The following is a 24,994-nucleotide window of genomic DNA, read 5'->3' as shown; positions in this document are numbered from 1 at the left end:
ATGATTGTGAACTGAAAACATTCCCACTTCCAAGGGGAGCTTTCCATTAAACCACCACGCTCAGGGCAGCAGTGCCTAGCACTGAGAGAGCACAAGGAAGAGCAGCTCTGAGCACACACAAACCTTCCATCCACATCTCCTGGCTCCAGTGGTGCTGCAGCACACTGTGCTCTGAGCACAGGACAGCACAGGATGGACACACTTTGCACCAGGGCTGAACTCCGGCCTCTGCATTCCTCCAGCAGCTCCTGGGCTGAGATGCTTCAGGCCTTTTGTTTCAGCACAGTTGCACAACGTTTTTTTTATGAAGAAAATTCAATTACAAAAGTTATTTGTAAGCACAAGGGCACCGGTGAGTATTTGAGAAACATGAGCTGCAGAGGCCCAGCGGTCACCAGCTGGCCTGGGGTCAGCACATCACTTTGCAGCTGGGTTGCTGCTGCTGCTTGCAGGGACTTGAGAAGAATTTCCAGGAGATTAATAGAAAAGCCAGGGCAGTTTCGTAGAGTAAAATATCTTAATATTTATTGTGTCTCAGGACAAAAGAGTTCTACTCAATACACAAAACGAGTTAAAGCAGCATGTAATACTGACGATCAAGTCACAGCTGACTCGGTGCAAGGACACCTACACCAAGGTAAAGGCACCAGGACCTACATCACCAAACCCTGCTACAGCTTAGAAAGAATCGCTACAGCCTGTACTTCAAAAAGTACAACTATAAAAAAATATATAAAATCCAGCATGAGGACAAGAGCTTGGCAACTAGCCGAGACCTTGCTGAGCAAAGAGCTTCAGCAAGCAGGCACTGCTTGAACGGGACAGCAGCCCCATCTGAAGAAGAAACGTGGCCAGCGATTGAGCCTGAACAGAGAGAGGGATGCAAAAGGGGCTGAGAACAGAATTCGGAGATGAGAGAAAGCACTGCTTTCCCAAGGGAGGCACTTAGTGAGAACAGCTTCTGCCCAGGAGCAGGACAGCCAACAAGGCTGCAATGAATGGTGGCAGCGGCCGCTCCGGCGCAGTTGAGAGAAGTCCAGCACCCGCAGGAGTGCAGCTACTGCAACCTCCTCAGCCACGCTAATTATCCCACTCAGTGGTACAGTAGAGTAGTGTTAGGACAAGTCCCCAAGCACAGCAGAACAGCTGTTGCACTCGTTTCGATGAGCTATCTGAGGAGAGGATCAGTCAATTCAAAGCAAGACTTCATGAGGCAGCGTCCAGAGGAAAACTGCAGGTGGTGTGGTCTTCCCCCACACAGCGAGCAGGAGGAATGCCTGCCATTCAGAAGACACCATTAACAAACACAGCATTTAGAGGCCCACAGTTATACACCATGGAGGAGGGTGCAGCAGACAGGGCTCAGCAGATGCCTTCCTGCATGGCTCAGCAGCATGCTGCAGGAGGCAATGGCAGCAGCCACCAACAGACCAGAGGTGGATGCCCAAGTTTAATGGGACAGCATCACAGGTAGCACCAGCAAGACCACAGGGGACCTGCATGCTCTGTTTTTGATAAAGATGAAATAGTTTCCCCTCGCTTCCACCCCCATCTCGCTTCCACCCCCTCCATCACCATGGAAGTGCACACACTGCCCACACTGTGGTTTAGGAGTTTGCAAACAGCCCTGAAAGCCCAGCCTAGCACAGCCAAGGCTTATGTCAACAGATAGACGTACCTTAGTCAAAGCCACTGTGCACTGGGGGGGCTACACCATCTCATACTGGTTGTTCGTGATGTACTGGGACAGACAGCAGGCAAGGATGATGCCAACCAACTGAAGAAAAGAGGAAAGACACAATAGAGGTGGCCCAAAATAAGACATTGTGCTCTAGTGGGAAAACCTGACCAACTGCTCCATTCATCATCAGGCACTCACATCTCAGTTTTATAACATACAAAGACAGGGGGATTTACAAACCACGGACAGGCTGCTGCATCCCTTTCAGAGTAAGGGGGAGAGACTGAAGGAGGGGGTCCTGGTAGGTATCAACCAAGATAGCTCCTCGCAAGTGATGCTCCACATTCCACCCTCTTAGACATTGCTTTATGAAGCATCTACTGTTATACAGAAGCTTCAGAAATTACACCGATTTCAGGAGCATCAGCCAATTGCACAACCAACAGAGAACAACCACCTCTCCTGGCTGCAAGGGCAGTGTGGAATCAAGGCTGTTGTTTCACATCAGCAACACATGCAGAACACGCTGCTGTTATCACAACGTGGCCTTTCAGCCCCACACAGACACTTAGAGCTCAATCCTGCAGGAGTTTGACCTACAGAAGCCAAGTTAGAGGCACATTTACATGATTGGTCCCTGCTGGCTGTACAACACAGCAAAGACTTGCTGAATGAGTGATAAAAACCAGGAAATGGCTGCAATTCCCCAGCCTGGTGTTAGCCAAGCTAATTGCACGGCCGGAGCCAGGGGAAGCAGGCAGCTCACAGTCTGCGTGTCAGTCACGTCTCAGCCGCCCCATGCGGAGCACAGCTCAGCTCACATCAGCGTGGGAGGAGAGCAGAGATCAGCCCCAGCTCCTGGCCTCTCTGAGCCACAGCTGAAGGCTCCTTGTAGCACAGACTGCAGCCGTAGCCCTGCTGGCTTCAGCTTCACCCATGTTATTCAGCTTTCATTGCAGGACAGGCAGGGTGACAAGCTCATGTCTTGGCGAGGTTGCACACCTTCCTCTCCCCACACTGGTGCTGTTATCTGCTGGTCCTGTGCCTCCAAGGTCTCATCGTGGCTTCAGGACCACTGAAGGGCAAACTCACTTCGCTCCCAACTGAAAACCTGTCAAGCTCGATCTGCATCCAGAGCTGAGCGAGTTTTCCAAACCCAGAAAAATAAAGGCCTGCTATGCATCCTGCAGCCCCTGTTGTAACACATCAGATCTGGATTTCCCAAGTGCTCAGCCCCATTGTGCACAGCTCCTCGGGAAACCCAGACCATGGCATTCACTCTGCACAAAGCCCAATTTAGCTAGGAACTCAGGGGCAGAGGCCTCTCGTTTCCTGCTGGGATAAAGCCTGTCAGATTACAGGACACTAAGCACATTGTTGCATGAAGCCCGTGCAGGAAGTGTCCTACAGGATAAAGTAAACTGGAGGCTGAGGAGCTGGAGGGGGAGGAAGCAATTGCAGGTTGTGGTGGTGTGCAGGGCATGAGGTCTCTCATCAGAGTCACCAGCACAGGGGATGCTACACAGGTGCTCCAAGGACCCAGCCACACAGAATGAGCCCAAAACAGTTAAAAGGGAAGACAAGGTAGGAAAAGGAAGGGCAATGATTGGGCCTTTGCCAACAGCAAACGCAGGGAGTTTACCCAGAGCAATACAGACTCTGTTCAGCTGCTTTGGTTTTTCCTCAAAGTCAGTTGTATAAAGGAACTCTTTCCTAATAACCTGGGCTCTGAGAGACAGAGCTGGTGCTACAGCCTTGGGTTTAAGAGACTAGAGGTTGCACAGCGGTGAGGTTAAACACAGATTAGCTGCAGAGCTGTTCCTCTCTGGCTGAGAAAGGCTGTGGCTTTTGTACACAGACAAACTGCACAGAAATTGAATGCCTCTGGAGAGACCCTGGCTTCACTCTGCACTGCTCCTGTTCCCAGTAGCAAGTGAAATTTACCTGGAAGCATGCGATGCCAAAGGAGATGCCAGCCACAACACTCATTTTTGACTCCATTGTTGATGTTACCAGGAAAAAACAACCCTGCAGGAGAGGAAGAGTGAGCATGTGGGTCCAGGACTTTCTGTCTCCCCCCTTGCCCCCTCCCATCACAAACCTGCCTCTCCATGGAACCCTGGTGCAGGAAAAAGAGTGCTCCGGCTTGCTGCATGACTGTCACCCTCCTGCTTGGCCTTGGCTAAACCACACAGCACCAGTGCTGGGCTGGCCACCGATTGGTGCAGCGTTATCAAAGGCAGCACCGCCCCTGGCTTTCCCTTAATGTGAGCACTGGGTTAAACAAAGTGACTCATCTGATGAGCATCCTATGCATAACCCCTGCACACATCACCAGTGAGCCCTGCACTATGAAGTCACCTGTGCTCACCACACAAGCAGGACTTTGCACAGCAGCTGACATACATCAGCACTACGGAACGAACTTGACCAGGAAATTACATCCTTATTCTCTTGTTCTCAGAAATGCACAGGCCTAGGTGCAAACATTGGAGTCAGGCTGATCCCTGACCTTCAGGGAAGGACTAGGAGGGACTGCAGGTGGGAAGAGAGGCTCCTTCCTGCATATCCTTCCTTTACATCCACTCCAGAGGGATCTTTGAGCCACAGGGTGTGTGCATTTATGAAGTTCTCCTTTCAAGTGAAGACCAAACCCTTCCCTATCCAACCAGCTCCTCCTTCCCAACCTACAAAATCCAGGGAATGTTTGAGTGTAACTTACATCCACAAACACTTTCTGCTTGGCTTTGCTTGGGTCCCTCAGATCCTCCACCGAACAGCCATCCTGGCTCTTGCAGCAGCTCTGAGGAATTCCCTTCTGGGTGAAGTATTCGGTCTTCTCCCAGTCTGAGTAGTTCTGTACCCCGCAGCAGTGTAGCTGTCAGGAAAAGTAAGGATGATCACATCAGGATCCCAGTACCCCAGCCCTACAGGCACTCCTGCAGCAGCTCCTGAGCCCTCAACACTCTATATCCCAGCACACATCTAGGAAGCCCTTCAACTCCCACTCAGCACCTCTTCCCTGAAAAGGCTTTCCTCCCCAACCTAGCATAAGCAGCCTTACGATCCTCACTCACCAGGATGCCCTAAATGCAGCAACAGAGACTGCCTGTGCTCCAGAGACCCTCCTCACCAGCCCTAACTTGGACCAGATGCTTTCCATGTGTGGCTGCTTGTCCTTCCTGAGAGGCAGCAGCAGGAGGGCTCTGAGTGCTCCTCCCACCATCCTGTTGTGCAAGAGGACATCGAATGCAGCGATGGAGGGGAACACCCAGCCAGGAACACCCAGGGGCTGGGCGGATGCACCTGGATGCCCCTACCCTCCATGATCCAAAAAGGCAGAGAGGGGCACTCACAGTTCTCTGGATGGTGTCGACCGCCTCGCTGTGATGATCCACCGTCCCGTTGTAGTTCTTCAAGGCCAGATTGAGGTTGCTCTCAAAGTTTGTCTTTATCTGCAAGAGAGAGGTCTCGGCAGCCGTGTGAGGAGGACATTGTGGTGCTGTCCCCATGCACGCTTTAGGACCTCAGCCCCACATTAGTCACCGCTTGGTGATGGCAGGAATGACTCTGGTCATGGCCTGCAGGCATTCCCCGCTGACCCAGGCAATTACACACACTATTACAAGGCAGGAGGTGTCTTTGTGGTGCCTAGAGCGTGCATGCAGTAATACAGCCCTACGTCTTGCCAGCTCTCCCAATTAGCAGGTTGCTCCACAGCAGAGAAACCTTCCTAGCAGCCTTACGCACAGAAAACAGAAAGGAAAGAACATTTGTATACGGGTTTCAGAAAATATATCATGCTGTGATTCTATAGCAGGACAAGGGGAAATGGTTTTAAGTTGTGGGAGGGAAGGTTTAGGTTGGATGTCAGGGGGAAGTTCTTTACTATGAGAATGGTGAGGTGCTGGAACAGGCTGCCCACAGAGGCTGTGGATGTCCCATTCCTGGAGGTGCTCAAGGCCAGGTTGGATGGGGCCCTGGGCAGCCATGTCTATTATCAAATGGGGAAGCTGGTGGCCCTGCACATGGCAGGGCGTTGGAGATTCATGATCCTTGAGGTCCCTTCCAACCCTGGCCATTCTGCAATTCCGGCAGACAGAGATGCCCAGAGTTGGTCAGCAGGTCAGCTCGTTGCACATACAACCCTTGCTGTCTCCAGCAAACTGAGCCTTTATGGGTCCTTACCAGGACCAAGCTGCTCCTCTAGCCCCCTCCAGCCCTCCTAACGTTGCCCCAGCAGCACCTCCAACCCTCCAAGTGGATGAGACCAGTCCACAGAGATCTGACCCACGAGCCCCCACTGCTGCACGTTAGCAAGGGACACACTCACCTCGTGCCTGAAAACAAACCCGACGACGGCAGCCACCAGCACGATGAGGAAGATGAGGGACAGCAGCATGGCGTACTGCAGGCAGGAGACAAGAGTGCGATGGGTCGGGTGCCCCAACGGGAACCGCTCCCCTCCTGCCCCGCGGGGCGGCACCTACCAGCTTCAGCATCCACGTGCTGCCGCGGCAGGTGGCGAAGCAGCCGAAGGTGCCCAGCAGCACCACGACGACGCCGGCGCCCATCAGGACAAAGGGCACGTTGGTGGCTTTCTCATCCAGCAGCGAGAAGTAGACAGCCAGGCTCACCCTGCCCCACACGCCCACGGCCAGCAGCACGATGCCCGATACCTGCGGAGAAGGGAGAAAGCCGCCCTGTCGCGATAGGGCAGAGCGGCCGCGACAAGCCCGCGGGGCTCGGGCAGGACGAGGACTCGCGGGCTCGGCCCGGCGCTCACCCAGAAGACGAAGGTATAGGTGAGGAGCACGCTTTTCAGGCAGGTGATCACCGGCTTCGTCTGCAGCCGCCGCGACGGAGACGCCATGGCCGGACCGGGCCGAGCTGCGTCCTGCCGAGCCCCGGCGAGCCGAGCCGAGCCGAGCCGAGCCGAGCACCGCCCCGTCGGGGAGGCCCCGGCCCGCCCCGCGCCGCCGGGCATTGCCGAAGACTCACGAAGTTTACCGAATGTTCACGAAAACGGCCGAGCGCACCCGAAGGCGCTCCGGCGGCGGCGCCTCGCGTCCCCGCGGTGCGTACGGCAGCTCCACGTCCTCGCCCCCCCCCCCGCTCCACCCCACGCGCGGTCCGTGCAGGCTGTGGGGCAGCCCTAGGGCTGCAGCACCCTGTGAACACTGCAGGGGGCAGAAGCAGCCCCGCTGGGTGAGTGCCCACAGCGGGAGCCCTCCTTCCGCCCCGCTGGGCTGTATTGGGTGGGCTTTGCCCCGTCCCGTCACGCTGCTCCCGGTGCCCAGGCGGTGCACGTGCCCATAGGGAGAGCTGTTGGGAGGCGGGATCTCTCCAGCTTGGCACAGCTGTGTTACTAATTAGCACGCTTACCAGCCTGGCTGCCTCATAATTAGCACATTCAGGCAGCCCAGTGCCCCGTGCCAGCTCCTGTACCTGCCTGCCAGGCTTTCCCCTCTGCGCCCTGCATCAGAGCACAGCCCCATCTCGCCCCGCAGTGCCAGGCAGCAGACCCCAGCCTGTGCCATTCATTTCCTCTGCCTCACAGAGGCTGAGCCACAGCTGGAAAATAGACCCCAGCTGGAACCGATTGCCTTGGGTCTGGTTTCAAACCCCACAGCGTGCAGTGAGGTTTCCTCATTTCTCAGCCTGGCTAGCCCTGCCCCGCTGGAAAAAAGGGCCGTGATCACTGCGGTTTGTCCTTGGAGCTCCCGTTCCAGGAGTCTGGAGCTGGTGGTGGGAGCTCCTCCACTCCTCCTTGCTTGAAGATTGATTCTTGGCTCTGTCGCTTGCGAGGAAACATCTGAAAAGCTTTTAGAGCCTTGGGAAAGCAGAAGGTACTCTGAAAAGTAAGGAATCCTTAGGATTTATTATTTTTGACAATCTCATCGTTTGGGGCCTGACTCATGCCTTTTGAATGTTTGGGACAGGCAGCGGAGGGGAGAAGTCGGTTTACTCAGCAGAGGCAGCACAGCCAAGCAGGAGCACGAGCCGGAGAGCAGCGACGGAGGGAGCTGAGCACTGCTCCCAGCCCAGCTCCATCCCACAGGGGCTCCAGCAGCCAGCACAGTGGGGCTGTCTGGCCCTGGCATGGCGCAGGAGGCAGCACCCGTCCTCTTGGTGTTCCTCACCAGGCTGGTGTCGGCCACGTGGCATGAAGGTGAGCACCATGGTGGCACCAGTATGTGGGGCAGTGTGTGTGAGGGCAGGGTGGGGAGGAGGTGAGTGATGGGAGTAAGGAGAAGTACCTGTGTGGTAGGGCTGGAAGAGCATTGCTACACCGTGGGGTATGGGGAGGGGGACACTGCCATGGGGCTGGGAAGCACCCAGAGATGAGCAAACAGCTGACCTCATTATCACAGACTCACTTATGGGAATGGAACTTTTTTCCTGACTCCCTGCTGTTGCTGGAGCCGTTGGCCAGCAGATGTTGACCTGGATGAAGCATTCTGACCCCAACCCGGTCACGTCCCATCCCCAGTGCATGCTCGCACGCTGCCCCAGCTGGGCTGGAATCCAGCTCTGGCTCAACCTCCGAGAAAAGCCCTTGTGCTCTCTTTGCAAGGGAATTATTCCCTCCCTGTTCCTTCTCCCTCCCCTTACTGTGCTATCTGGTACTGCTGCCTCCAGTGATGCTCCTGCCCATCTGAGATGGTCAGGGCAGTCCATGACTGTCATGCAAAGGGAACCTCTGCAAATAAATGGCACGTCTGCAAGGTAACAGCACTGCCTTACCCCTCTGGCCAAGCAGCTGCTTGCTGTTGGGAGCCACACAGAACCACGGTGCGCCAGCCCCATGATCAGCTCCTCTGGGTCTGCTGTACTGCATTGGCGCCAGCCAGCATGGGAAGGGCACCAGGATAAAAGACTTTGTGGGAACAAGTGGGTGACTTAATGAGTTTGTGGGAAGCGATGGGGAGCCGCACTGTAGTGAAGTTCTTGCTGGAAAGATGTGTAATAAAGTTTCCTCCACGTGACATAGGAGCTGCTGGTTGGATCGGTTTCAGCTTACATTCCCCCTTCCCAAAAGCAGGGGTGGGGGGAAGGGGCAAGGGGTGCTACCAGGGGCTGTCCATTTGGACAGATCAAAAATGACCAGAGTGCAGAGAGGTGCGGTCCTGCAGCAATGAAGGAGGTGAGGAGGGGGCAGCGCCGGGGAGGCCATCGGAAAAGGGGCGGAAACGTGAGCTCAGTGCTGGGGAATGCCGTGGCCGGACGGCTCGCTGCGGGGCCCAGGGGGCTGCAAGGCTCAGCGCCAGCTCTCCTTGCGTGCAGGCCTTCTTCCCCAGCCCCCACACTTTTCTCCTGCCCCACTAGTCACTTCACCATGGGGGTGTTGGAGTTGGTGTGTTGGGCAGAGGGCTGGTTGCAAGGCCCTCACCAAGCTGTCCCTGTCTGCTGGCCAGGAATCAGTGTCCGCAGCAGGGATGGCACGAGGCCAGCAGCACCAGGCAAACTCCTCCAGCAACTTCATCCTTCACTCCAGTGTAGCGTCATGCTTCTCATCCCTTGCTGTGCTGGGACAGGCAGGAGGGAGGTTTCCTTTCTTCCCTCCTGACTACCAAAAGGCCAGGGGTCTCGGCTAGGCCAGCACCCACTTCCTGCAGTAACCACGTCTGCCCCTGGGGCTGTTTAGTCTGCGGCTGGTGCCAGCCTGCAGGCTCACTGTCTGTCCTGCTTAACCCTCCTGTATATCAAGCCTGGAAGCGCTAGGACAGCAGGTTGAAGTCTGCCAAGAGGTGGGATCTCTCTCTATGGAATTGTGGAATAGTTTGGGACCGGACTGTGCTGCTGCATGAGGCAGTCATCACCTAGGTGCAGCCGTAAAACGTCACACTGTGCCCTGATCTCACTCCTTCTGTGCAGGGTCTGGCTACTATACTGCTGAGAGCCACACCAATGAAGTATATGTGGAAGAAGCACCCCCTGAGCCAGCCCTAGATTACCGCCGAGGTAACAGCACCCCAAGCCTGTCCCTCAGGTCCCTGAGGAAACCAAGGCCTGGCCGAGCTGTACATACCCCTCACCTCTCTTCTCTCTGCAGTGCCCCAGTGGTGTGCCACGCTGAACATTTACCGTGGAGAGGCAACCTGCTACTCACCCCGGGGGGGCAACTACCGCAGCAGCCTGGGGACGCGCTGCGAGCTGAGCTGTGCCCGTGGCTACCGACTGGTGGGCCGCAGTGCTGTGCAGTGCTTACCCAGCCGCCACTGGTCTGGCATGGCGTACTGCCGACGTGAGTGCATCCCATTCAACGGGCTTGTTGGCCTCCCTGTGGGCACTGCCAGCCCTGGGTCTCTGCCTGCTGGCACAGCCATGCAGCCAGCCCAGACGCTTCCCTCCCTTCTTTGTTCACTCTGGCCTAGAGATCAGATGCCACGTGCTGCCAGCGGTGCTGCGGGGCTCATATGTGTGCTCAGCTGGGGTGCAGATGGATTCCCGCTGTGACTACACCTGCCTGCCTGGCTACCAGCTGGAGGGTGACCGAAGCCGCACATGCATGGAAGATGGGCGCTGGAGTGGGAGCGAGCCAATCTGTGTAGGTAAATTCTCACCCTACTGTCCTTCCAGGCTGTTTGTGATCCGTACTGCTGGAAGGGCACTCCCCATCCTCTCTGTGCCTGCAGATGCCATTCCCAGTGCCTGACCAAGTGCTGGTGCCTTGCACCTTTGTGCTCAAGAACCATAGGCCCTGCTGCTTCCCAACGTGCTGTTAGCCACGAAACTAAGGCTGATGGAAGGTGCAGCACTCCATGAGCGAGGCTGAGCCTGGTCACTCAATGCTAACATTACATCAGGCTTGGCTTGCTCCAGTGCCAGGCTGTGCTCAGCAACTGTGGGATCACTGGGCACCTGGGGTCCTCCTCTGTCCATTGTCCTACTCTCATAGCACAGCCCCAGCTGTTCCCCAAGCTTATTCCTCCCTCCTGTGGGTAGATGTTGAGCCTCCTAAGATCCGCTGCCCGGAGTCCCGTGAGCGGATAGCAGAGCCAGGCAAGCTGACTGCTACAGTATATTGGGATCCACCTCGTGTGAAGGACTCTGCCGATGGCGTCATCAAGAGGTGAGCACAGAGACAGTGCTGGTATCACCAGCCAAGGCTGGGGGCTGCACTGGCTGCCATCTGAATGCCTCTCCTGGGGAATCTAACAGAGAACCCATCTATTGAGTGCAGAGTGACGTTGCGGGGTCCAGAGCCTGGATCTGAGTTCCCCGAAGGAGAGCACGTGATCCGCTATACTGCCTATGACCAGGCATACAACCGAGCCAGCTGCAAGTTCAGGATTCGTGTCCAAGGTGAAGTGAGCTCCCTCAGGCTGTAGGCTCCCCACTCTGCGCACCACAGCTGGGCCTCTGTCCTTCCACCCCTAACCTGATCTCACCTGGCTTCCTTATTCACAGTGAGACGCTGTCCTGTTCTGAAGCCTCCGCAGCATGGCTACCTGTCTTGCACCTCTGATGGCAACAACTACGGTGCCACATGCGAGTATCTGTGCGATGGGGGCTACGAGCGCCAGGGTACCTCCCTGCGGGTCTGCCAGTCCACCCAGCAATGGACAGGCTCCCTCCCCCTCTGTGCACGTAAGTGGTGCAGGGCAAAGCAGGGAATCTACCCGCAGAGATGCCCAAAGCTTAAGGGAGTTTATGCCTGGAAGACTGGGGAAGGAGGAGTGCAAAACGGCATCTCTTCTTGTGCTCACACACTCTCTTGTTGCCCCAGCCATGCAGATCAACACTGCTGTGAACTCAGCAGCCAGCCTGCTGGATCAGTTCTACGAGAAACGCCGGCTCCTTGTCATCTCAGCACCCGACCCTGCTAACCGCTACTACAAGATGCAGATCTCCATGCTGCAGGTGAGCCAACATGCTATTTCCCCCTCCTTGCACTCCATCAGCACGTTCTCACCACCACGTCCCCTCCTCCACAGCAAGCCACCTGTGGGCTGGACCTGCGTCATGTTACCATCATTGAGTTGGTGGGGCAGCCCCCACATGAAGTGGGCCGCATCCGGGAGCACCAGCTGTCTGTTGGCATCATAGAAGAGCTCAGGTACCAGGGGATGGGATGCGTGACTTTTCAAACAGGAGCAGCTGAAGGGGGCCATCCCAAAGAGCCAGGACAGGTGTTCCTCTGAGAACAGGGACATAGGGGGAACCTTGGGGACTGGTAAGACATAAGGCTTGGTGCCAGGCTCACAAGCAAGAGTCTGCCTCTTCAGCCTTCTCCTTTCTGCTGCACTGAGGCTAAGGATGCCCTCAGCCTGTCCTCAGTGCCCAGAGTCCAAACACAGAGGCGCTAGGCCCTTCTGGCAGCCTTGAGGAAGTGGAAGCCACCACCCTCGGGAGGGCCTGACCATAGCTGTGTAGGGTGGGAATGCTCAGCCCCAAGCCAGGGACCTACAGTCCTGACCAGCAGCTCCCTTCTGCACCCCCAGGCAGTTCCTGCACCTCACCCGCTCTCACTTCAACGTGGTGCTCCTGGACAAAGCAGGCACTGACCGTGAGCGCTACATCTTGCCCACCAGCCCCGATGAGCTCTTTGACTTCATCGACACCTACCTGCTGAGCGAGCAGGAGGCAGTTCAGCGGGCACAGCACGGGGACCCCTGTGATTGAGGCAGCGTGGGGAGACCCCTGCCACGTGCCTTGGAGGACGGACAGCTTCCTTTCTGCTTTTCTAGTCGCCCACCGTAGAGGAGGACTAGGGTCCCAAGGACTTCCAGGAGGAAGGGAGCCACTCTCAGGCTGCTCTGGCACAGGGAGGGGAGCAGGGAAAAAGGCCATGTACTAGCAGTCACTGCACAACAGCCAGGAGCAGCCTCTGGCCACAGTTGTGACTCAGCCTAGACTACAACAGGAGATGCTGGATTTTCTCTGTTCAAACCCCAGGGCAGGAGGGAGAAGAGAAACCCAAGAGGAGGAGAGACCACAGCCAAATGAGTGCCCCACATTCTATGAAAGCTCCCAGAGCAGAAAAGGGATGGGAGAGCAGGCAGGGCGACATTACAGATGCCTCTTTTGCAGCAGCTTCACCCTCACTGTGGCCGTCCTCACGTCATACACAACTTAAACCCACGCTGTCCCTGCCTGGGCTCAGCCCTGCTGGCCAGGCACTGATGCCAGGCTCCTGCCAGAGCCAGCAAAAGCCTTCATTAAGAAGCCAATGGCCCCATGCTCAGCGAAGACAGTAACAGACATCCATTACAGAGGCTCATAATCTACTTGCTTCTCCTTACATCCAGCATTGTGGCACCCTTCCTGGGAATTTTTTTGGCAGTAGAATATTACTTTGAAATTAATAAATTTGTAGAAAAAGTCAGTTCAGCATGGCCCCCACCAGTGTTCCCCATAACCCAACAGCTGTTCTCTGCCTGTGGGTCCCAGAGCAAGCACCGTACTTAGGGAGGAGGGTGGAAGAGACAACAAGGGAGCAGGTTATGAAACACAGAGGGTGGGAGGGAGAAAACTGGAGGGGATAAAAGAAACCTAACCACATTTCAAAGCATTGTGCCTGTGGGGAAAGTAGGGAGGTCCCACAAGGGCTCAAGTTCAGCCTTACATTTGGTCCAAATTTGGCTTTCCTAAAACAAAAGGAAAACCCTTTAAGAGAAGCTAGGCCAAGAAGACTTTCTGCCCAGGCCTGTTTAAGAGAAGGGTCATGTTTATTAAACTAGAGGCAAAAAAAAAAAAAAAAAAAAAGAAGTTTGGCACTCATCTGGCCATGCTGCGAGTGCAGCTCCAGAGCAGCTGTGCCAGCCCCAGGGTGAGCCCTGGTGTTCTGCTGCCTAGGGCCTCAGCTTGGCCATGGTGGAGCGGAGCTGGAGCGTCCCCTCTGCCCATGAGCCTGGGTACTGGCGCATCTTCTGCCACAGGTTCAGCTCCTCACCCGTGGAGTCCATCCAGTCCACAGCCTGCCCGTTGCTCATGCCTTGGAGAAAGGAGATGGGCACAAGTTACAGCCTATGTCTGCAGGGGAGCAGCAGCTCTGCAGCAGAGAGGCGGCTCCAGGCAGAAGCACTTGCCCAGGGGTTTGGGAGCCACACGGGGCCTCTCCCACTGCAGCAGCAGCCTACCTCAGCCCCTCACCCCCAGAGCTCCTCACCATTGCCCACACCCAAGCGAACACCTCCAAGGAAGTCATTGCTGGACAGAGGCTCCCGGTCCCAGACAGTCAGCTCCAGGCAGATGTGCTGCAGGTCCTCAGGGTTGATGCCATTATAGACAAAGGTATGGTTGTAATGAGGATTCAGAGTCTTCTTCACCACAGGCGTCTTCCTCTTGGAGGCCTTGTTTTTATGTGGCAGGAGGTAGCTGGGGGAAGCATTCCCACTGGAGTTAGCAATACACACGCAGCTAACTTCTCCCTTGGAAGCCAAGGCAGCTTGATATGATGTCTGCCTTGGATCCCACCTCTCCCCACTGGGCCTGAGAAGATGGGACATGATGGACTGGAAGGAACTGGGTGTCTCCACCCAGGGGGCTGCAAGTAGTCTGCACAGAGGAAACACCAAGGACCAATTGCCCTCACACCAGCACTGTCCAAGTCACAGCTGCTTGGTGACCTCTGTGAAGATGATTTGAGGGCAGCTCCTTGAGCAGCCAGTCCTGGCTCCCAGCTCTGAGCCTGGGAGAAGGGCCAGGCCTGCAGGAAGAGCACAGCCACCTCCCCAGCTCAGGGGACCCCTCTGCACAGTCTCCAATCATGAGCAATGGGCCACAGCCCTCCTGGTCCCTGAACAGCTCCTCTCAGCTGGCCAAAACCCAGAGTGTTTGTTACCAAGAATTCATCACTACTAAGAGATGAGCAGACAGATATGCAAGGAGTACAAATGCAGGATACTTCCCTCCCCCAGATCTCTGCTGCAGGCAGGGAGCATAGAGTTTTCACTTGCATTCCCCTCAAATACCCACACTCACCCCTTCACAAAGCTGTCCGATGTGCCCCCTGATTTGGCAGCTGTGAGGTTCTTGGCTTCTTTGATCCAGACCTGGAGCTCACCGCCTTCTCCTGCTTTGCCTGAGAAAATCCAAAACGAAACAACACAAGATTTAATCAATTTTCACCACTGGGAATTTCCAGCATGCCTGTAGAGGGCATTAAATAACCTCAGGCTACATAGAGCTCTTGGAGCTCCAGCACTCACCTTTTCTGCCATTTCCAGCCCCGGGGTGCTTGGAAGATGGGATGTACTTCATGGAGACCACCAGCTCCCCTTTGTACTGGGGGAGGCCAACAGCATCCACCCCAGTCTGCAAAGAGGCAATGGCTGGATTAGTGCAGCACTGCTGGGGCAGCCAGAGCAGACACAGTGACAGCTGGGTCAACACGCAGCCACTCCCCACACTTGGCCCAAAGGTCTGGTTTCTGCCTGAGATAGCTCAGCCAGCACAACTGCCCACAGAAGCTTCTTTGGAACGGTACTTTGCCTTAACCACATTTCTTAGGAAATTCTGTTTAGCTCAGCACCTGCAGGCTTGGGCCCCAAGCAATGCAAAAGGCTGAGTCTGCAGCAGGAGCTCGTAGAGAGAACCAGACTCCCGAATAAATTCACAACAGAAGCATCTGCTGTTGCCATCCAGCTGCACAACATCCTCTCACTGCACTGTTCTGCAGCCCACGACAGGATGTCAAGTCCAATTTCCCCTATTTGTTCCCTGAAGTTGGCTCCCATTCTTGCTCACTGGGGGAGGGAGACGGGAAGAGCTGCAATCTTGGAGCAATCAAGCACACAGAATGAGAATACCTGACTGGGCAGGGACACATCCCACTGCATCACATAGGGGATACGCTGAGAAAGAGGGAAGCTTGGCTTAAACCTAGATCTGCCTTTTCTGCTACAGCAGTGCATCTACCTGATCTTGGCACAGGACTTGTTTGGGCACAAGACTTGCAGCAGCTCCATCACGACCCCTGTGCCCCACGCAGGCAGAGGCAGTGGGTCAGTACCTTGCCATGCAGTAGCAGGAACTCCTCCAGCTGGCTGCTGAAGTCCCAGGAGTCCATGGGGATCTCTGCCTCCCCCAGGAATGTGTTGCGGCCAAAGCGATCGTGGTGCCAGACTGAGAACTGCAGCGTCCTCGCGAGCAGGAGGGATTTATTAATCTCATACTAAGAAGAGAGGCAGGGAAAAGATTGGTGAGCCGGCAGACTGTGCTGAGCTCAGTGCTGCTGGGAGCATGTGCTGTGCAGGTGAAGCAAACCTCAGAGTGCACCCAGCGCTCACAGCACACAGCCATCCCACTCCTTCCCACCACAGGGAAGCGGTGCCAGCCTGGTGAGCCTCAGGTGGTTGGAGCACAAGAGCTCAACAAACTGACACACTGAGGCTCCTGTGGCAAACTGAGCCACAGAAGCCTGGAAACCAGAGCGCGCTTTCCAGTTTCCTACTTCCCTTCCATCAGAGTGGATAGTGCAGCAGGACTCAGGACAGAGACCAGCCCTCCCCACTGTCCTGTGCCAGCCACAGCAGGGACAGCAGCATGAAAGGCAGTGCCGAGTGCTCCTACTGCTGGGGCCAGCCCTGCCTTATCTCTGCCTGCACAGCCCTGCTGCCCTGCAGCCCATACAGACCTGGCACTAAGGAGCTTTCTCCAAGGGAAACCAGCTACCTCAGATCAGCAGAAGGGGGATGGCATAAGAGCCAGGAACATGGGCTGTATGGCATCCAGGGATGTGACAACAGTGATAGCAGAGCAGTGACCCAGCCTAGAAATGTTTCATTCCAGCTTTCAGGGCACAGTATCTAGATGTGCATCCAGCTCAGGGTTTGAAGCCCATTTCCCCAGGCAGGGTGGGGAAGGCAGAACCCAGCAGGGCAGCTCAGCTCGTTGTGCTGCAGCCTCAGGCAGAGGGAAGCTGGCTGCCCTGGCCCATCCCTGCTCACCTTCAGCAGCTCGTTGTACAGCGGGTTTACGGTGTTGCGCTTGATGGTTGTCTTGCGCTTCCCTTGCCGTGATTTGTCAGGCAGGAGGTAAGTCTTCACATACCTGAAGGGAGGAACAGGCAGAGCTCAAGCCCCCACGGACAACTCCAGACCTCCCACTCTACCAAGACCCCTGCTTACAGCTCCCACCTCTCTCGATGCCACCAACCTGTCCCTCCCCACTTTCTGCCACCATTTCCCTCCCAGCACTCACGGGTTGGAGCGCTTCTTGGCCTCGTCCCCATAGGCCAGCTGCCGGCACTCCTTCACATGGATGAACAACGTCTGCGTCTTCTGCTCGTAGCTCAGGGAGAAGGAGATTCCCCCAGTGACTGCGATGTTTCCAAAGTCACCAGCCTCGCTGTAGATGCTGACCATGCTCCCCAGTGTGCTCTGCAAGGCATGGCTGGGCTGAGCTGGGCAGTGTCACCATCCAGGTGGTCCTCAGCACGTCTATTCCTAATCCCTCTTAGCCAGCCCTGCCTGGCTGGGGATGGTCACCAGGTGCCCCCATTAACACAAAGGCTCACTTGACAACAGCTGGGCCTCTGGTTTTTAATCCTATTCCAAGGAATGAAGCTCCCATGGCCCTTCTCCATGGCTTTTCCAGCACGGCCAAGCCTCAGGACTCACCGAGGAGGTGCCGCTGCGCATGCTGCCCCGCGCCACCCGCTGTCGATGGATCTCCACCAGGTTGTCAATGTCCTCCTCCTCCTCATCCTGCAATCAGAGAGAAACAGCTCACATAGGGAGCGTGGGGCAGCACAGGCACGGCCATCTCCAGCATCACCAAGAGTCTCACCAGCTCTGTAGTGAGGCCGGGCACTGACTTGCTCCTGTCTCCCATGGAGCTGCTTTCACCCACAAATTCCTCTGGGCGCAGGTCGATCACTGACTTGGTGTAGTCTGCACAGGAGTTTGTGGGATTAGCAGAGCACTGCTGCTCCATCACAGCACAGCAAGGACCAGCTGCATACCAGGAAGCCCAACCTCTCACCTGCTGGTCTCACCACCCTCCGGGGGTTCTTCTTGAAGATAGCTTCGTGATCATTCACCAACGTGCTGCTTCGGCTGCCTGTGGGAGTCTCCTAAGGAACAAAAGCCCCATTCAGAGAAGAGCAGAGGGGACCCCAAGGGACTCCCAGTGCCCAGCCACAGCCGGGCAGCAGAACACACCCGTCCGTTGGTGACAGAAAGCACATTTTTGGAGGGCAGAGGGAGCGTCAGGCTGGCTGCCGTGGGTCCTGCTGGTCCAGCAACCTGCTTTCCCTCTTTGATAGTGGTGGCTTTATCCAGAGAGTTCCTTCTGCAGAGGACACAGAAAAAGCTCTGTCTCAGGCCAGCACTTCAGCCAAAAGCAGCAGGGCCAGGAAACCAGGCTTTAGCTGGGAGCTGTTCCTGCTGTGAGCTCCAAGGAGCCACATGAGCAAGCCTGGAGCAAAGGACCTGCCAGCCCAGCCTGAGGTTTCAGCCTGGAGAGGAGAGCCGGCATCTCCCTCATTAGAATCATGGCAGCAAACAGATGCAACCAGATTCTGGCAGAAGCCCTCACTCTCTGCCAGGCCAGCACTGCAATGACAATGTGCTTCAGTCTTCCCTACCTGCCCCCCCCGGCAGCAGGAGCAGGTCTGTAGCCATCCAGGCTCATGTTTTCCATGGACTCTGTGTCACTTTTGCCTTCCCGAGGGTCAGAGGCATCAGGAAACAAACTGCAGACAAACAAAACCACAAGCATGTCCTGCTTGGCAAGGAGACCAGCAGTCAGAGCAGGACGGCAGCCTCTCTCCCATCTACTGCACCCAAATGGGCTATCGGTGACTCCCTCTCCAAACACAGGGTTCCTCCTCACCTGGGCACTTTCCGGGGCTCCTGGGGGCTCTTCTGCCGGGCTGCAGAGGAACCAAGCTGTGCTTTCTGCAGGAGTGTCTGTCCCACTGTCTCCCTTTTGCTCGCTGAAAATAGAGAGGACTCAGGAGGGGCACAGTCCAGCTGGAAAGTTCACAGCAGAGCCCAGGGAAAGCTGAAGCACCCCAGAGGGTCACAACCACCTCACTCCGGGCTGGAGGAGGAGACATGGCTCCAGCACCTCCTGGCCTGCCCTACCTGCAGACCTGTGCCGCAGAGACAGGCGCACCATGTCGCTGCCCAGCCTGTTAGCAAAGCGGTTGACCCTCTGGTCGTAGAACCAGTCCCCTGTTGTCTTCTTCAGCTCCCTGCGGGGCAGAGGGGCAGTGAGAAACCATTCCCTTTAGCCGCCCGTGGAACTGCAAGCCAGTCAAGAGGAGCATGGACAGAAGTGGCCAAGCAGAGGCTGTGCCCTGGACAAACAATGGGTTAAAGTCAATACAGAGTAAGATGGGGGCTTTGCAGGGCAGGTGAGGCCAAGGAGAGGAAGGAAGCCTCGACTGCGTGAAACACGGGCTGAAGCCACATAATGGGGAGACAGGAGCAGGGACAAAGGACAGCCCAGAGCAGGGCATGGCCCAGTTCTTCATCACCCAACCAGGAGCGCTCACCTTGGACAGCAGCCCCATGATGGAGACCAGGCTGAGAACCTAGGGCTGGACCACAGGGGTGAATGTGGGGCATTGGGCTGGGGTGAGCAGAAGGAAGAAGGGGAAGGAGGAGCACACAGAAGGCCCATGCCGCTCATCCCCAAGCCCCGTGTACTCACGCCTCCTTGGTGCAGACTTTGCAGCGCCAGGAGCTGTTGGGGCCATAGGAGCGGCAGTCCCGGCACACCAAGTGGTTGCAGCCCCGGCAGGTGTTGGCCTTGGGGCTGATGCGGCCCAAGCTCTGCTGGCAGCGGGCGCAGGTCCGCTCGCTGTAGCGCTGGCTGCTCCGCTTGGCTCCTTTGCGCCGGATCTCCAGCAGTTCATTCTTCAGGCGCCTGCATAGGGCCCAACAGTGGCAGTGGTCAGAGCCTGAGCACCAAGTAGAGCTCCCAGCTTGCTCAGTCCCTCTGAGCAAACCCCTACCACACCTGATTCTCCTCTCCTCTGCTTTACGGAGCTCCTCATCACGCTGCAGGACCTGCAGGATCAAATCCTTCTCGACATCCGACAGGAAGGACAGATCCACAGCCTCCGACATCACCCTGACCCCAAGCAGCCAGATGCGTACGTACTGGAGGCAAGCAAAGCCCATGGCGGGGTTACAGCTCTGCACCACTCCCTGCTCAGACCCATGCAGGGCTCACTGCCATCCCCACACCACACTGCGGTCCCCAGGACAGCTCAGAGCCTCATCCTGTGCCCCTAACAGGCATTGCACTCTGCTCAGCACGGCTGCACTCCCATTCCCACTCCCAGCCTCCTGTCAGCCCTGCACAAGGCACAGCTCTCTGTGTTTTTCCAGCAACCAGCCAGGCACCTGTACCAGCTGGGTTATGAAAGGACAGGGATGGCAGCTGCAGAAGTGGGAGCTGGCCCCAAAGATGGCAACCCCCAACCCCAGAGCTGGCAACCTCCGGCTCCATCCAGACAGCAGGCAGAGGTGAGCTCCCGCAGGCTCTCGCAGCCCGTATGTAGGGCAGAGAAGGGCAGGGCACCTCGTGCTCCCAGCTCACCTCCCAGCGCCACAGGCCGGCGGCACCGGTTCTGCTGGTCTGCAGGCAGCCGGCACCACCCGGCACCGGGACGGCTGTGCCGTGCAGCCCGCGGCCCTCCGGCCAAGGGACCTCGACTGCTCTCCTGGGCTTCCGCAGCGGAAAACCCCCGCTCCCGACCTCGCCGAGGACGGCCCTTCCTGTCTGTGGAGCCGCCGCACCGCTGCTGCAGCCGTGAGGCCGCTGCCAGGACAGGGGGAAGGAGTCAGCGGGAGGAGGGCTCCCACGGATTTACAGCCTTCGTACGGGAGGGAATTCAGGGGCGTGAGCACGGAGCAAGAGAAGGACTCGCTGCCGACGCAGACAGCGCTGTCACGCCGTCAATACAGCCGCGCCGCCAAGGTGCCCGGTTCGTGCAGAGTTGCGAGACTCCCCGCCCGCCGCCGCCTCCCCGGGACGCGCACCGCCCGGTTCCGCTGGCCAACCCCGTGTTTGCGTTTCCAGTGGGTCCGAGTGCCTTCATGGGAAAGCCGTGGAGTCGGGGCAGAGCCACGACAACTGCCGCGCACGGCAAACCCGGAGGGGTGCGAGCTCGGAACTGCCACATACAGGGACACGGGCGCAGTTCCACCGCCCGCACAGCGCAGTACTGTACGGCCAGAGCTTCCCATGCCGTGCCGTGCCACCGCCGGGGCCCGGGAGCCCCCACCCGCCGGAGCCCGCTCCCAAGTCCCGGAGGTGCAGACCCGCAGCTGCGATCCCCCCTCGGTCGCAGCGCAAACCCTCCGCCCCGATACCTGCAGCGGCTCCGGCTCCGCGCGTCCCAAAAGCTCCGCGCCCGACGCACCTGCGCGGCCCCGCCCGGCCCTATGGGGCGGCCCCACGGCCAGGAGCGGACTCGTGGTTCGCTTTCGCCTGCCCCGGCCCCGCTCCGTTCCCTCCTACCGCCTCCTCAGCCTTCGCGGCGGCACGCCTCGATTCTATTGACACACGGATTTATGAGGCTGTCCGCAAACAGCAGCCTCGGCCCCGGACGCAGCCGTGCCCGGAGCTCCGGGGTGCCCTCCCGCAGCCCTATCGGGGTAAGCGGCTCCTCCCTGAGAGCACACACGGGCTGCCACGGAGCCCATCGGCGGCTGCACTGCTGGGAACCGACGGGCAGGCTCCAGGAGAGAGGATGAAGCATGTCGCTTTGCCCCTTTCCACGTTGTTCAGCCCGTGCCTGCACCAATAGGGACACATCTGTGGCACCGTGCTTCCTCTGAGCTGTCGGTTACGTTTGCATTTTCACTAGACACCGGCTAGGGAAATGGGGAACACTTTTATTTCTGGAAAAAAAAAAAAAAAAAAAAAAAAAAAAAAAAACCACCAAAAAAACAAAAAACAAACCAACAAAAACACCTAACAGAGCATGCACCTGACACACCAAAACAAAGCCCAGCACAAACGTTTATTTGAGGTTTATTTGTCCCTGCAGCTCTTCAGTGTGAAAACAGGGTTGAAAGTGCCAGCACACATCCAAGGCAGTGCAATGTCCCTGCACTGGGCGGCAGTAGGCAGAGCTGGGGTGGGACTGTGGGCATCCTCAGCTCCATCCTCTGCCATCACACGGTCCCTGTGCAGCTCAGCTGAGCACAGCTCCCCTTACACAGCAGCCCTGGACAAGGTGCAGGGGTGGCAGGGGCCCGGCTTGCTGCTGGGCACTGTTGCCACCTGGGACCACGGGATGTAAACCACATCCAGATGGCAAAATCCAGACCTGGAGCCACGCTGGGGCCCCGTGGCCAGCTAGGTGGGTGGCATTGGGCGGCACTCAAGGTCCAGCACAATGTGATGCACATGGGGTGCGTAGGATTTCACTGCCTCAATGTGCAGGATGCTGGTCTGCCATGGCTGGCTGTGCAGCTCTGTCAGCAGTCCCCGGATCCGTGCAGCAGCTGCTTCAGCCCAGCTCCACCACTCAGGCCTGACCCTGGCTGCCAGCACTTCCTGCCCACTGCTCTCCATCTCCTCGGAGGCCCGGTGTTCTTCATCCTCCTGCTCAGAGTTGGATTCCTTTGGGAGTCTCTGCTCATCCTTCAGAACAGGAGGCACGGGGCGAGCCTCCACGTTGTGGTGGATGTGCAGAACTCCTCCCGTGCCTTTCTTCAGAACGCGGCAGGCCACAGGCCAGCCCTCCTCAGAGCTGGGGATCAGTCCCAGGTTCACCCGGTCAGCCACATCCCTCAGCTGCAGCTGGGAGGAGGAGGAGGATGGTGAACGGGGTCCACAGAAGGGCAGAGCACCATGCCAGGGGTGCTGCCCACCTGCCTGCTGTCCCCAGCGTGGATCTGGCAGCGGTCCTGCACACCATTCAGTGCCAGGTTCCTCCTCAGGGCCTCCAGGGCGTGTGGGTTCCACTCACAGGCATGGGCAAAGGCAGCAGCCGCATGAACCAGGTACGGTAGTGTGAAGTACCCAATCCCTGCGGACAGAGGAAGTAGCAGAAAAGAAGGCACAGGGCAGGTACCCCTTGGGGTCTGCTCTGCTCCCCAGAGGCAGCTTAGGATGTGGGTTACCACCCTTAGCTCTATGCACCTGCTCTGCTCAGGTAGAACTACCCCAGGTATTGGGGAAATGCCTGCAAAATGGACTTTCATTTCCCTCTCATCCCATAAAACCAACATTCATCTTAAAAAGTATTTACAGAGAAACTTATTTCATGGTCTGCCTTTACCCATTAATGCTGCTGTCCTGTTCTGCTCCCAGCTTATGTGGAGGTGTCAAGTCTGGTGTTTGTTTTAATTGATCAAGAGCAATTCTATGAGTTCCTCTTTCTTTCTGTGTCACAAATAGGAAATGCTGACTTTCCTACATACAGAACAGAGCTCTCCACACACAGAAGCCTGATGCCGTGTCCCCAGGCATTCATAGCAAAGGAGAAGACAGACCAGCTGTTTGCTTCAGTTAGCAATAGCTGGTTACAGAAGCACATCACACCCAATATACTCAGGACATTTTCAGAAACAACCTCCAGGATCAAAAAGAGGACAAACCTTCTCACTGGATGCAGATGGTTCCTGTGAGCAGTACTAAGTACAGAGTAGTGCTCTGCAGAGCCCGAGCACAAGATTGTCCCAAGGATTCAATGTGATCCCAGGAGAGACAGCAGTGCTGAGGGCTTCCAGATGGGGCAGGAGTTCTAAGACAGGTCCCAGACTATTTTTCCAACCCATTTCATTCTTCATGCAGAGTTAATACTGTTCCACATCCATCTGGATGCCATCAGCACCCGCATCACTGCTCTCCACCTGTCCTGCAGAACCCCTCCACCACCCCCAAGGGCTGTTACCTGCATAGAGATCCACGAGCACCTCCCCAGAGCACTGCATCGAGGCCACTCGCAGCTTCTCCGTGATATTACCCGGGGAGAACATACATTTTGTCACATCAAACGTGTACCTGGGAGACACCACCAGTGAGAGCAGCTCCCTCTCTCAGCTTCAATGCTGTGTCCCACGTCACTGCTCCTCTTACCGAATGCCATTGTCCACATGCTCCACCCAGCTGTTGTGGCCCAGCAGCAGGGTGACACTGGGGGAGCGCATCTTGTCTGGCAACACCCGTCCTCGCTTGGCCAGGCGCTGTGCACCCAAAGCCGAGGCGACCGTCTCCCAGAGCACAGGGCCTGCAATGCAGCCATGCTGGGAGCACTGGGAGATACTGGCAGCCCCCCCATAGCAGCTCTGTGGGCAGCTCCGCTCTGCTCACCCAGCTTTGCCCACAGCGCAGCACTGAAGCTGTCCTCACTCAGCAGGATCAAGTCTCCATGCTGCTGCCAGGTGCGGGGCACATCGCACTCCAGCTCTTCTGACCAGCTCTCTCCCAGTTCCAGCAGCAGTCGGCGCAGCTCACAGCGCAACTTCTGGGCGGGTGGCTGCACGCTGGCAGCCTTTGAGGGGACAGGGTCCTGCAGGAGGAACACGGTGAGGCCACCAGCCTGAACCTGTGCCTGGGAGGCAACGCAGGGCTGTGCCCACCTGGATACAGAGCAGCCGGCAGGGCGGCCCCTGCAGCTCCTTGTCCTGCAGCCACTGCTCCGCTGCCTTCCCCTCCAGCACAGGCAGGGCCACACTGCCCCCCAGCACCTTCTGCAGCCGGTACCGGGTATCCAAGAGCTGGGCCTCTTCCAAACGCTGCCTGCAGGGCCAGGGCCGCCTCATGCATTCCTTTCCCCCTGCAGCCTCCCCAGTCCCACTGCAGCCAGAGCACAGCGTGGGGACACCTCAGGGGCCCTCAGCTCCCTCCCAGCTCACCTCAGGTGCTGGGCAAAGCGTGGCTCCGTGACCAGCGCGGGGATGGTGCCACCCCCCGCAGCCATTGCAGAGGACGAAGAGATACTGACGGCCAACGGGAACGTGGCACCTACGTGTGGGATGTGGGGGTGCTGAGCTCAGAGGGGGCACAAGGGAGATGGGGCTGCGTGGGCACGGGGGACATTGAGGGACAGGGGATCCAAGGGAGGGAGCACCGAGGGATGGGGGGCTCAGAAGTGGGGGACGTTAAGGGATGGGGGGCACCAATGGATGTGGCACCCAGGGATGGAGAGCACCAAAGGGTGGCGGACCCGGCGGGTGATGTCTCATGGCCCAGCCCTGCCCCGCACCGCACCGCACCGCACAGCCCCGACCCGGAGCCGCCCGGCAGCCCCGTGAAGATCCCGCTTCGGGCCGCTCCCGCACTCACGTCCCCCAGTCCTACCGCACAAGCTGCCGTTTCCCTCCGGAGCGTTTTCCGCTCGCGTTCCGCCGCCGCCACGTTAGGTAAGGGCGGAAGTGGGGGGGGGGGGGG

General features: G+C 57.4%; 4 protein-coding genes across 8 annotated transcripts; 1 reads left to right on the top strand and 3 right to left on the bottom strand.

Annotated features, from left to right (window-relative positions):
• Positions 1-508: 508 nt before the first annotated feature.
• On the bottom strand, positions 509-6,638 carry TSPAN6 (tetraspanin 6). The gene is made up of 8 exons (XM_048959200.1): positions 6,468-6,638; positions 6,172-6,360; positions 6,015-6,089; positions 5,038-5,136; positions 4,404-4,559; positions 3,626-3,709; positions 1,679-1,777; positions 509-1,277 (listed from the first exon to the last, which is right to left on the bottom strand). The coding sequence occupies exons 1-7, from the start codon at positions 6,552-6,554 to the stop codon at positions 1,709-1,711; spliced, it is 759 nt and encodes a 252-aa protein (XP_048815157.1). The 5' UTR covers positions 6,555-6,638; the 3' UTR covers positions 509-1,277; positions 1,679-1,708.
• Positions 6,639-7,124: 486 nt separating this feature from the next.
• SRPX2 (sushi repeat containing protein X-linked 2) lies at positions 7,125-13,120 on the top strand. Of its 2 annotated transcripts, none has more exons than XM_048959195.1 (11): positions 7,125-7,530; positions 7,624-7,853; positions 9,560-9,646; positions 9,738-9,929; positions 10,060-10,236; positions 10,631-10,757; positions 10,869-10,990; positions 11,096-11,275; positions 11,415-11,548; positions 11,623-11,744; positions 12,130-13,120. In XM_048959195.1, the coding sequence occupies exons 2-11, from the start codon at positions 7,784-7,786 to the stop codon at positions 12,308-12,310; spliced, it is 1,392 nt and encodes a 463-aa protein (XP_048815152.1). In that variant the 5' UTR covers positions 7,125-7,530; positions 7,624-7,783; the 3' UTR covers positions 12,311-13,120. The 2 variants fall into 2 exon arrangements, with proteins under 2 accessions (XP_048815152.1, XP_048815151.1); XM_048959194.1 differs by having other exon boundaries at positions 7,125-7,542.
• A 272-nt stretch (positions 13,121-13,392) lies between these two features.
• On the bottom strand, positions 13,393-21,089 carry SYTL4 (synaptotagmin like 4). Of its 2 annotated transcripts, XM_048959193.1 has the most exons (17): positions 20,962-21,089; positions 19,601-19,743; positions 19,292-19,507; positions 18,721-18,830; positions 18,467-18,569; positions 18,219-18,326; positions 17,794-17,923; positions 17,615-17,705; positions 17,420-17,523; positions 17,251-17,337; positions 16,832-17,010; positions 16,579-16,681; positions 15,642-15,803; positions 14,839-14,944; positions 14,612-14,711; positions 13,797-14,005; positions 13,394-13,622 (listed from the first exon to the last, which is right to left on the bottom strand). In XM_048959193.1, exons 2-17 carry the CDS (start codon positions 19,708-19,710, stop codon positions 13,480-13,482), a joined length of 2,061 nt encoding a protein of 686 aa, XP_048815150.1. In that variant the 5' UTR covers positions 19,711-19,743; positions 20,962-21,089; the 3' UTR covers positions 13,394-13,479. The 2 variants fall into 2 exon arrangements, with proteins under 2 accessions (XP_048815149.1, XP_048815150.1); XM_048959192.1 differs by lacking the exon at positions 20,962-21,089 and having other exon boundaries at positions 13,393-13,622; positions 19,601-19,812.
• A 431-nt stretch (positions 21,090-21,520) lies between these two features.
• On the bottom strand, positions 21,521-24,980 carry TRMT12 (tRNA methyltransferase 12 homolog). Of its 3 annotated transcripts, none has more exons than XM_048959196.1 (8): positions 24,905-24,980; positions 24,460-24,568; positions 24,184-24,343; positions 23,915-24,113; positions 23,681-23,831; positions 23,496-23,605; positions 22,471-22,628; positions 21,521-22,399 (listed from the first exon to the last, which is right to left on the bottom strand). In XM_048959196.1, exons 2-8 carry the CDS (start codon positions 24,522-24,524, stop codon positions 21,953-21,955), a joined length of 1,290 nt encoding a protein of 429 aa, XP_048815153.1. In that variant the 5' UTR covers positions 24,525-24,568; positions 24,905-24,980; the 3' UTR covers positions 21,521-21,952. The 3 variants fall into 3 exon arrangements, with proteins under 3 accessions (XP_048815153.1, XP_048815154.1, XP_048815155.1); XM_048959197.1 differs by having other exon boundaries at positions 24,890-24,962; XM_048959198.1 differs by lacking the exon at positions 24,905-24,980 and having other exon boundaries at positions 23,954-24,113; positions 24,460-24,729.
• Positions 24,981-24,994: the final 14 nt, after the last annotated feature.

This window comes from Lagopus muta, chromosome 13 (assembly GCF_023343835.1).
Source record: "Lagopus muta isolate bLagMut1 chromosome 13, bLagMut1 primary, whole genome shotgun sequence".
Taxonomy (NCBI): domain Eukaryota; kingdom Metazoa; phylum Chordata; class Aves; order Galliformes; family Phasianidae; genus Lagopus; species Lagopus muta.
This window is presented reverse-complemented; position numbering and strand designations above follow the sequence as displayed.